Source organism: Eleutherodactylus coqui, chromosome 3 (assembly GCF_035609145.1).
Source record: "Eleutherodactylus coqui strain aEleCoq1 chromosome 3, aEleCoq1.hap1, whole genome shotgun sequence".
In the NCBI taxonomy this organism is placed as follows: Eukaryota; Metazoa; Chordata; class Amphibia; order Anura; family Eleutherodactylidae; genus Eleutherodactylus; species Eleutherodactylus coqui.
Genome location: NC_089839.1, coordinates 75680794 through 75692483, shown reverse-complemented (window position 1 = coordinate 75692483; position 11690 = coordinate 75680794). Strand labels below are relative to the sequence as shown.

The window sequence follows — 11690 nt, the reverse complement described above, 5'->3', positions numbered from 1 at the left end:
TTTGTGTGCTATTTAAACTGAATGATATTTAAGCCTGCATAAAATGGATGAGTGAAAAGCGAAAGATTCTCGTTCGACTGACATTTAGACCAAACAATTATCGTTCACTTTCATGCTTAACAAGATTAAAAAAAAAAAAAAAAAAAAAAAATCAAACACCGTTAGCGGTCAGTGTGAAAAGTGCAGAAGTTTAGGATTTCTGATTCACTTTACAGTGTGCCTGACTTTTCAGAAGAAGTTGCTCTGTGTGTACAGGAGGAACAGAACTCTCCAGCCATTGTAAGACTTATATCCTGCGTTTAACTTCAGATTGTATCTCTGATTTTCAGCTCTCTCTGAACTGATGGGACAAGTCTTTTGTTGTGCTGTGTTCTATACAGTGCACAGAGAAAACAGATTTTGTTCCTCAACACACAACCATCAGGGAGTGGGGGAAAGTTTAACAGTAAACTTACCATTAGCTCTTACAGCACATCTGTATGAGTCTCTGCTTCTCCCCCTTCCCATCTCTACACACTTCAATAAGGAGGATAAGTCCTCTCCCTCACTTCACAATCCTATAATCTGTTACTAGAGACAGGCATCACCTGACAACAGGCAGTGGACAGCAACTTAAAAGGAAGACCCCCTAGTGTCCAGCACTTTTAGCCTGGGTTCACACAGGGCGGATTTGCTGCGGTTTGCCGTTGCATATCTGCACTGCGGCAAAACCGCTGTGTTTGCAGTGCAAAATGTGTTTGGGCAAAAAGCTGTTCTCACAGGACGGATTTTTTCGCACTGCCACAGTGCGGAAATACAGCTGCGGTGCGGTTTTTCAAGACAGCATGTCAATTCTTTTGACTTTTCTGCAGGGCTTTTTGGTCCATAGACCTCTATAGACACAGCAAAATCCGCACCAAAATCCGCTGCGAGAGTAAAAAAGCGCTGCGGAAAAAAAACACATGCGGATTTTCCGCGCAGAAAATACGCAAGACACAAATAACCTTTGAAGCGGTTTTGACACAGAAGCAGTTCTTCTGCGGCAAAAACGCAACGGAAAAGCCGCAGCAAAACCGCAACAAATCCGCCCTGTGTGAACCCAGCCTTAAAGTGTTTTTTGTTTCAGAACATAAACAAGTCACTGTAGCTAAAGTGATTTGTACTTTTGCTAGTTATCACACAGGCTATTATATAAGCACAAATTATTAGAAAAGCCAGTTACCATTTAAAATGTTTTCTGCATTTTGATGTTGTTGGTCTGCCCCAGTATACCCAACAATCAGCTGAATGAAATCGTAGTGCAGCTGTGTCTGAGATGGGGTGAGCTTCAGTAACAATGAACTAGGGATGTGCTGGAAACAAAGTGTACTTTAAAGGCATTATCTGCTTACCGGACAATATTCCCCCTATACTATACCACTAACTGTGCTAAAACAAGGTCAGCTGTATGTACCCCCCATTCTCTGCTACCGTGATCCAGTGCTGTAGCCTCGCCATCTTCCTGGTGTTTGTTGTTGAAAAAGTCACCAGGCTAGGCTCACACAGGGCGGATTTGCCGCGGAAATTCCGTGCGCAATTTCGCCACGGCAACTCCGCCTGCGGCCGCTAATCTCGGGATTAGCCAGACATGTGGACGAGATTTCTCAGAAATCTCGTCCACACGGGACGGCCAATCCGCTGCGGTAAGTCAGGCAGGCTTTAGAATATGCAGCATGTCTATTTATTTTTTCTTTCCGCTGCAGCCGCGCTCTCCTCTATGGGAGCGCCGGCCGCAGCGGAAGAGCGAGTGGCTGGGCCGCTTCAAAGCCGCCGTGGGATTTTCCTGCGGCGGTTCTCCCGGCGGAAATCTCGCGTTTTTTTGCTGCGGCCAAACTGCGGGATTTACGGCGGGAATCCGCCCCGTGTGAACCCAGCCTAATACATAAATGGTGCATAATCTCAGAGCAACGTCATATACAGATGTGCGCAGGTGAACGAGTACAAGCAGTTGGGACCACATGACTACTATAGAAGCTAGTATAAGGTTCTATTCACATGGGCAAGGGCAATATAAGGCAGAGAAATCCGGCCTGATCTTGTGCTTGTAAACATACGTTTTACCCGTGGATGTGAGTAGTTTTGAATAACTTCTGTGAAATTCTGATCCTACGACACTTGTTTCATGTACAGAAGAGGATCGGCAAGCGTTTCCCAAAGGAAACATCACATCACACGGCATGCAAGGTGTTTGGCTGTCCCATTAAAAGCAATGTGCGATGCGTTCCGAGGGACCTGAAAAACAATAGGACACGCAAATTTTTTTTTTTTTACCTCCCAGCATCGCTCATCAGTATGACTCCATTCAAAAGCATAGAGTTCATATTCGTGCGTCTCACACCGCCAAAAACACGTGCGTGATTGGCGATCATGTGAATGTAGCCCAAGATAAAAAAAAAAAAAAAAAGGGTAAAATACTGTAAACAAAACAAACAGACAAGCTCTGGAATTACAGGGTCACATTTTAATTCCTGAAATTTTACAGTTCAGCATTAATATCACCACATGTATACAAATGGTGTAAAACAAGTACAGTGGTATTTAATACAAAATAAACTTCTGTATTTTTATGGAAAAAAGAACTATACTTCATATCTACACAGACAGCCCATCTTTCCAAACAATAGCTAAAATTATAATTAACTACAAAATCTTCAAAACTTGGAAACTGCTTCAACTATCAGGAGAAACGGATCTAGAACCTGGAACAAGGGGGACTTTTCCGAGAGGACTGCAGCTGCTCCGTGCGTTTCTGAACGGTAAATTCAAGTGAAGGAGGAACACTTCATGATCTCAGATCATATATGGAGGAATATTACAATATTTACAGCTGAGGTGCTAAAAATCAAAACCAAAGAAAAATAATAAAAATCGGATTCCACAACTAGACCGGCTACGGCATATCGGCTGCAATTCATTTACATCCATGGAATGTGCTCTGAATTGCTATGTGAGTGTGTACCGAAAGCGACTGCTTCTCCCTTTACACCCGTCTCTAAAAAAAAAGGTAAAAGGTGCATATATCAGTCTTTCCTGACACTATGAAACAAAATGACTGATGGCAACTCATTGCTTGCTGTGTTAACCCTTTGGTATATTTGTTTCTTGTATAGCCATGATGGTTTCAGCACTTAAAAAAAAAATTGGAATAGTTTAATTAATGTGGACTAAAAACAGCCAACAGCATCAAACCAAGGAGGCCGAATGCAAAAGGGAAAAAAAACAAAAAAAACTAAAATGGGTAACACACTTTTCATATAATTAACACAAAAATATTAACACTGCAAGAGATTGAGGCACTGGTTAGGAGGTCAATGGGCAGTTTCCAGACTAGTTTTGGAAGCTACTGATCCTTGGCATCAGTATTTCTGGAAGTGCAGTATGCAGGACGGGCTACTTATTACATCTGTCCATTCTGACTTCAGATTTTAATAAAATACACACTGAAAGATTCTCATTCATTTTTTTTTCTCTTTTTAAAAGTTAACATGCACTACAATGTGTCACCCATCCCCCCTCCCAATCCTACTACCGAAGACGGGAATTAAATTTACAAAGACTGGTCCCAAAGTTAGATCAGAATTCTTTCCCTTCAATGTCTTTTTTTTGTGTTTTTTTTTTTTTTCTTTTTATAAAATAGGCAATTAAGAAAACACTATGGCCAGCACCATTAAAAATTACCGGTGTGCAACTGAGAGCTTTTTCTCTTTTTTTTTTTTTATTTGAGTCTAGTTGACTTACCTTGGGGCAACCCTGCAACATTAAAATGTGTCTAAGTGATCCATTCTGTCCCCCTCCCCAAACACAAGATGCGCAAAAGCAATCATCTTTGCTTGTCATCGCTCATCCGTCATTCCGAAACCCTACAAGTAATTAGAACCGCTTGAAGGACTTCCATGAAATCTTGGCATTTCCACCCTTCTCGTGGAGTTTGGCTACTTCCATATTATTCGAGGGAGAAAGCGTCCTGACTCGCACTAAGCTCAGACATCAGTTGCTGCGTTAACCCAAAACTAATGGTTGTCAATTTAAGATCCCAGCCTAGGTCTCTTTCTTGGAGAAGTCTCTTCCTCCTCCTCCTCTTCCTCATCGTCAGGGTAATCCACCAGTCCGATCAGGCTTCCCTGCTGCAGAAACCACAATGTTAGTTATCGTATGAAGATGTAATTTTACAGAGGATACTGTTACGCTGCAATGCTACTTCCAAAGCCTCAACTGTCCCAATGGCTCATGTGATATGATTGTCCAATAATCACATGACATTTCATAATTATTGGACAGTCATTCTGTCCACACAGCAAGCTTTAAGGCCGCCTGCACACGATCGGAAATTCCGCGGCGAGATTTCCCGCGGAATTTCCGCTGCTGGAAGCCTGCATAGGATTGCGTTAACAAACGCAATCCTATGCAGACGGGCGCGATTTGGCCGTGCGAAATAGCGCGCGGCAAACAAATCGCTGCACAGAAATGTCACTCAGCTGCCGCCGGCTCCGGTCTGCGCATCCGCCAGCTGTGCGGCAAGCCGGCACATCAAACAGCCGAAGCCGGCGTGCACGGGCGAGTACGCACTGGTCCCTGCAGGCGCCCCGGTCAGGTCCCGCCGGATCCGACCCGCCCGTCTGCAGGCAGCCTAAAAGAGATTGTACCAAAATGCACAACACTTCCTGGGGGTACAACTAACCAGTCATAGACCCGCTCCTGGCACCCCTGGCAATCGGCTAATGTCACTGGGGGATTGCAGAAGGCATCCAAGCATATCTACTTTGCAGTGGACAAAATATACTATTACAGGATGGTTACCCACATGAATGGCTGCCCTGTAACAGAACGGTACAAGGTCCTCCATATGAGGAGCAGCTCTCTATGCTGGGACATAGAAGGATAGCCCAAGTGAGGGACCACACATTAGGATGGTAATATGCCCCAATAGGACATACAAACAGGAGGTTGTGCTCGACACTACTTCTTTATCCCCTTAACGACTGCCCATATGCCCTTTTACGCCGTCAAGTTGCTTTATTCTGATGCAATCGCCTTTTTACAGACCTAGTATTATACAGAGGGAAGCGGTTCCTCCTTGTGGAGTGCGCCAAGGATACATAAGGAGATTTAAGCCTGGTTTAGTCAACGATTATCGCTCAAAAAAAAAAAAAATCTTTTGAGCGATAAACGTTGTGTTCTTTACAGCGCAAGGCGATAGCTCAAACATAGAGGGATCACCTTGCACTCCGAGTGGGGAATGCAGAAAACAAGCAGGGCCGCTTGTCTTCTGCATTAAGCTGTTCCCCGCTCGGAACGCCCGGCTGTTATCCGAGCGGGGGATGAAGAACACAGCTGGACCGTTCTGTTCTTCATTCCCCGCCTGTCAGTGAGTGTGATACAGCTGAAACAATAGTATCAGCTGTATCCCGCTGTGACTTCCTGATAACTGATCGCTGATCTTTCAGCATGCTGAAAGACCAGCGATGGCTTAACGAAAACTGCACATTAACGTTGTGTGCAGTTAGACAACAATTATCGCTCAAAAGATGACAGTGATTTTTCAGTGAAAATTGTGCCTAAAAGGGCCTTTACAGGCCATGCAATGCTCTTTTGGGAAATTTGGTATGCAAATGGTAGATGGTACAACGAGGTGATGCTACAGAAAATTGTACAGTCTCCCTTTTGTATTAGGCTAATAAACATTCATGTAGAGTACACTGTTCTAATTGGGTCATTAAACTAGTAAAGTACATGACTAAGGCTTTCTATATTGCAACAGAATCCTCATGTACCTCTGAACAAAGTAGTCTTAATTTGTCAAAAGGAGCCAAAAAAATGGATGTTTTGCTCATAGCAACCATAGTACAGAGTTCTCTTGTCTAACACTTAGCTCACCTTTGTAGACGTGACTGTAGTTGATAAACTTGTGTTCTTAGAGGAAGACCCATTAGAACCTGCTGGTGGGGTCTGAGCTGCCACAGATTTGCTGTTTGCACTATTTGCTCCATTAGCTGAGCTGGCAGAGTGAGAAAAAGTGAACTTGAATCCTCCCACTGAGGTCCTCTTTGGAAGATTCTCCTTGTCTTCACTTTCTTTAGCTTTGGAAACAGAAAAGAAATGTTAGAGTAGCTGCACTCTCAGAAATCTTTTGGACATGTCAAGAGAGAAAGAGACATGTCAAAAGTATTGATCAGTGGGGTTCCGCTGCCGAGACGCCCGCTGAAGGCTCACCCGAGCCCCGTGCTTCCGTCAGCTGAAGATGGCCTTGTACACCTCTATGAGGCAGTCTTCAGCTGCTAGTAGCCACCAAAAACCAGCGAACATAGCTGAAGGGGTCAGAGCTCGGGTGAGCCATCAGTGGGGGTCTCAGCAGCGGGACCCCCAGTGATCAATACTTTTGACATGTCAAAAGTTTTTTTGTTTTTTTTTAGTGCAGGTATTCTTTAAGAATACAAATAAGTACATAACATACAGCAACTAAGTGAAAGGGAAACAGTCAGTCTTCCTGCAGATACAGAGGAGCAGCTGAGCAGACTAGTGCATAATTTTGGTATATAATTTAGCAGGAACAAATACAGATAAAAACTTCCATGAAAGTTCTGTTTCTCTCGTACAGAATACCACCCCATGTGCATACAGTCTAACCCGTCCTGCACTTCTGTGGGAATCAAATGAGCAGCAAAGATTTTTATCCTCTGGAAGAAATGGTTTCCATTCAGTGACTAAGCAGAGATCCTGAAAACTGAAGAACTAATACAATAAAGTATATTAGTATAGCTTTTCATTCTGACGAGTAAATTAATTTTCTAATTCACAAACTCAAAATATCTGTTTTTAATAGTAAACCACCCATTTATACCTTTCTTGGTTTCCATAAATTTTTCATAGCTGTCAGGAAAGTCATCTTCCGTCTTCGACTTTTCAACAGGAGGTACAACGGCTTCACCTTCTTCCTCCTCATCTTCATTAAACCATAGCTCTTCATCTTCATCCAAAGCTCTTGCATCTCTTCGGAATCTGTTGCTACGCAGTATAGACGGTACACTATAGAGGAAGTATATTGAAAGTGTCAAGATTTGTGTTTGCATAAGGACTCAGGGACGAGGGGGGGGGGTATCCCATGTATTACATGCAAGTATATGCGCATCTACTGCACATCCTAAATCTGCATAGCCTATATTTGTGTGCAATAAGCATCATAATAGGACATTCTACGATTTTTTTCACACGTACGGAAAAAAAACAAAACAAAAATAAAAACAGGTGCGAGTGGCCCAATAGAAATCAATTGGCCTTTAGCACCGCACAATACCCTGTTTCTCTGAAAATAAGCCCTACCCCGCTGATTTTTCGGGATCAGGGAGGCTTTTAAGCCGTACCGCGAAAATAAACCCTAGCTGCATTACAATGAAAATAAAAAGGAATACATTACCTAGCAGGCTCGGTCCAGGTCCCTCCCGCTGCTCTCCGAAACTCCGACAATTTATTAATCCCATAACCAGAAAGTCATCTTCTGTGGGAGGCCGATGACTGCAAGAAGAGTGTCGGAGCTCCGGAGAGCAGCGGGAGGTACCGGGACCAAGCCTGCTAAGTATAAGACATCCGCTGAAAATAAGAACTCGTGCCTCTTTTGGGGCAAAAATTATTAGACAGGATCTTCTTTTCAGGTAAACATGATAGGTAGCATACATCTGCTTGTGTGAGCAAGCCCTAAGACGGACATAACCGTATAGGTGATCATACTGAAGTTGGACTCAAAAACCTAGGTTCAATCTAAATGCCTCTCCTTGATCAACCCCCAACCTAACATAAAATCAGTCCATAACTCTGTACAAAATTAATTTGACAATCCAGTCTAAGACACAGCTTCAAATCCCCTGCATGAATAGATTTAACACATTACATTTACCTGCATCTGCCACTAGAGGGAGTTTTACTGTATAACAGTAGTAGGCAGTAAGCGCCCTCTAGTGGCGGATACAAGTGGCTATTGCGCTCTCTTAATGGGGTTATCCAAAGAAATTTGTTTTATTATAATAAGTTGCTCAGTGTGCTGTACTATAAATGATATTTGGGCAGAAGAGCAGGGAAGGTTAGTAGATGGTGTGTGCGCGATAGATAATCTCTAACCTTTCCCCGCTTAAACCTGACCGCCTCGTCACCAACACTAGGGCCTTGTGATTGCTGCAGCCAATCACCATCTCCAGTGGTCACATGGCCCGTATCAATATCATTGCCGCTCCCTTGCACCTGGAAACGAAGACCAGCAGAGACCGGCAGCAGCAGAAGAGTGGAGGAGGGCAAGTAGATCTATTTTATGTTAATAAAGCAGGCTGAGCGAGGAAGAGTCGGGAGACGTCAGTGAATATATACCTGGTTTAGGGCCGGCCCAACTATGGAGGGGTTGTGGAGCTCTATATCAGGACAAAACGGAGCCACGAACAAGATATATAAAGGACTCAATACATTTTAGGGCTCATTCAGATTGTTTGAATTCCGTCTGTTCTATTTTTGGAGCAGAAAAACTGAATTCAAATAGAATTAGGCGTTTCAGCTTTTGTCCATTAATCTCAATGGGTTTTCAAAAAAGAATTTATTGTACATTTGGATTAAGGAATGGGATCGTACCCAAGCACCAGTGTGAATAGTGCCGTATCGTTGCTTAAGTCTATACTACCACACAGTTGTATTAAGGCTAATTAGGCATAATTAGGATTCCTATTCCATTGCATGGAGCCGCTGTGTCTCAGAATATGACATTACATTGAGGCTTGGATTTGGCCTGGAGGGCTGTGTAGCAGCACAGAAAGCCAATTATCCACTGAGGACTGCCACACAAGCGCCATGCCTTACTAAAAGGGAAAAAATGTCAATAGATAAGCGTTTTCTATCATCGGCCTCACCTGTTTAATTTCTGACTCTGCCGGTCTTTTTCTTGCTCATACTTGGTCTTCAGCCCCTTGAATGTTTGAACATATTCAATAGACTCAAGAGCCTTATAGAAGTTATCCACTATATGCGCTGTCAGCGACTTTATGTCTTCCTGTAATGTAAAGGAACACAAGACTTACATCCAGCTCTCATCACTGCATCAAGGGGAGCTCTACTGGCAGCGGCGACATCCAAAGTTTATACAATAAGAACTTCGGTTTGAATGGGCCAGAGACAGGATCAGGTGTAAATATGGAAGTGATGACCCCATAACAGCATCACCCTCATCAATGGGGCTCTCACCACCTCCACATTCTCACTCAACACCTATTGGACATTGCCTACATCTAACAGTAGATGGCCTATTTAGACTCTGCTGGGATGTGTAGTCCAAACACAAAAATAGCACAGTATACACTTGTGTGGTGTGGGCTACACGGTCACTTTACCCACGCCACACAATAAAGTGCCATGCTGCCTTCATTGCAAGTTAATGTGGCCCCTTTGTGACTGCAAGTAATCGGCCATGTTCACGGTTTTAGTAGCTGATGGGCCACAACATGACCACATTCACTTTCATGGTTTGTGATGACAGCAGCATTACCACTGCAATCTTTGGGCATAACATACATTGTGCGGCCAAAGTTGCTGTGTAGCCCTAACCTTATTGGAACAGTAGGTAAGAGTGGATTAGGTTTAGTGGTGCGGGGAGATCACAGACTAAGTAGTGCTGTGCTTGAATAGTCACTTACCACTCTGATGAATTCAAAAAGTTCTATTATTGCGGAGTTTAGCAAGTTGTATCTGGTTCCATTATCCACAAGTGCATTGATAACCGGTTCAAAAAGGTTTCCCTTTATAATATAACGGTTGTAAAACTCATCTTTCAAACCAATTATTCGCCTCATGAAACGTAAAGCACCTAGAAGGAACACACTGCATGAGTAAGACATGCTGCAAACATGTATACGTTAACCAGGCCCAACCGCGAAAGCTCCAAATACATGCATCTCTCCCAATAACTACACTACATCTGGAAATGCTCATTTTAAAGAGGTCAATGACGTAAGGCACATTTTTACAAAGGTCAGAGTGACGCCGCTGCTCTGACCCTAAGTAGTGGCCAGCGCTTGTAATTGCAGGCGTAGCTCTCATTGAAATCAATTGCAACTGCAATTACAAGCGCAGCTCCCAATGATTTCAATGAATTAAACACGCAATTTAAAAGCACCGGTCACTACACAGGGGGTCGGAGTAGCGGCTTTCCACTCAGACCTGGCACTGCCTGGTAAAGCGCTTTAACATGCGGCTGCTTGGAAGAAGTTGGCTAGGATATAGCAAATCATCCACGAATAAGGAATTAGTCTCCAGCCTGTTACATTCGACTCTAAACAGTCACTTCCCAGCATCTGCAATAGAAGAGCCTTCTAAGAGGCATTATGAATAACTTTTCTGCTATTCTAGTTCTCCACATGGTAATTTTGTAATTCGTCTTTTATGGCCCATGATGTGCCGGCAGCAGGTCATCTATGATGTTATCTCATATACAGATCACATGAGCCAGGAGCCGATGACCAATGCTCTGTATATAGAAGAAAGTCACAGGTGAGGTCCTGTTTCAGGGGGTGTGTTTTTTGCATTTTATTAGCTGCAGTAGCCATGTGGCAATACAGGCACATCATCGCTGCAATCCTTAACAAAAACCAGAGAGAATGAATGGAGCAGCAACGCTAGATGATGGCCGATTAGGTCAGAATTGGCCAATTATTTGGCATAACCCTCAACTTTAAGACAAAGCGCCTTCTGTACAAAACACAGCAAGCTCCTCAATACTACAGGGCACAGTGCCGGAGTCTGAAACTTGTGCCATTCATGAAAGTTCACAAGAGGGAAAGGACTTACAAAGTGCCAAGAAAGTATGTTTTGAGTTCATTAGTATTAACACTCTCCGAAGCAAATCCTTGTTCATGATGTAGTTCTTGATGTGGTACGTGTGATGCTCTACACAAAATGTCAACAACTCCAGAATTAACGCAAGTAGCTGAGCAGTCTGATAGTTATCTGAAATACAGAAAAGAGAACCTCAGTGTCACCCATCCACACGCAGACCACCCATTGGAAGCATTTCATATAGTTACACAGCATGTAAGACCGAAAAAAGACATCTGTAGGTTTTTATTTTTATGGACTTAACAGACGATCCTAAACATTTTTACAATAGGTTTTATCAGCCTATTATGCACATTTTTCTTTAAAAACCCCCTCTTCTGCTGCACAGCTGTTAGTGAAGAAGATAGTTCTCTCAGTCTTGTCTTCATCTAGCTGCATAACCGAAGAGGGGCTTAAGAAAAATGTACAGAATACACTGATAAAACCCATTTTAAAAATGCTTAGAAATCGCCTTTTTTTCTCTTATTTAAATGTACAGAAGTGCAGGTACTTAGGTTTGTAAAACAAGGAATGCCTACTTCAATACTCAGATATTTCTAAACACGAAAATAATGCTATATTCATAGCTACAACTGAGTATTTCGCTTTTAGCGCCAAAATTGTGCACCAGATTCGTAAAATCCTTTTTTTTCTCCCTTTAATTACGGTATCTCCTCAGTGAAACAACACTTTCACTGCTCACAGACTTATAACTGGGAGCTGTATAATGCTGTTGGGGCCCCCTAGTGGTCAATATAGAAAGAGGAACTAGCTCACCAGCACAAGCCACATCCACAGTCGAGCACAGACTAGATTGTCCATCCAGGTAAACA

The 11690-nt window shown here is 43.1% G+C and overlaps 1 protein-coding gene across 2 annotated transcripts in view; it reads right to left on the bottom strand.

The window, feature by feature from the left end:
* Positions 1 to 2459: 2459 nt before the first annotated feature.
* Positions 2460 to 11690, bottom strand: part of PPP4R3B (protein phosphatase 4 regulatory subunit 3B) — a 42379-nt gene continuing 33148 nt past the window's right edge. For both annotated transcript variants that reach the window (XM_066595750.1, XM_066595751.1), the window contains exons 11-16: positions 10831 to 10989; positions 9681 to 9850; positions 8901 to 9040; positions 6857 to 7041; positions 5893 to 6095; positions 2460 to 4142 (exon numbers count right to left, since the gene is read on the bottom strand). In XM_066595750.1, the coding sequence (XP_066451847.1) occupies positions 4044 to 4142; positions 5893 to 6095; positions 6857 to 7041; positions 8901 to 9040; positions 9681 to 9850; positions 10831 to 10989 (956 nt within the window). In that variant the 3' untranslated portion in view covers positions 2460 to 4043. The remainder of the gene's footprint in view (positions 4143 to 5892; positions 6096 to 6856; positions 7042 to 8900; positions 9041 to 9680; positions 9851 to 10830; positions 10990 to 11690) is intronic.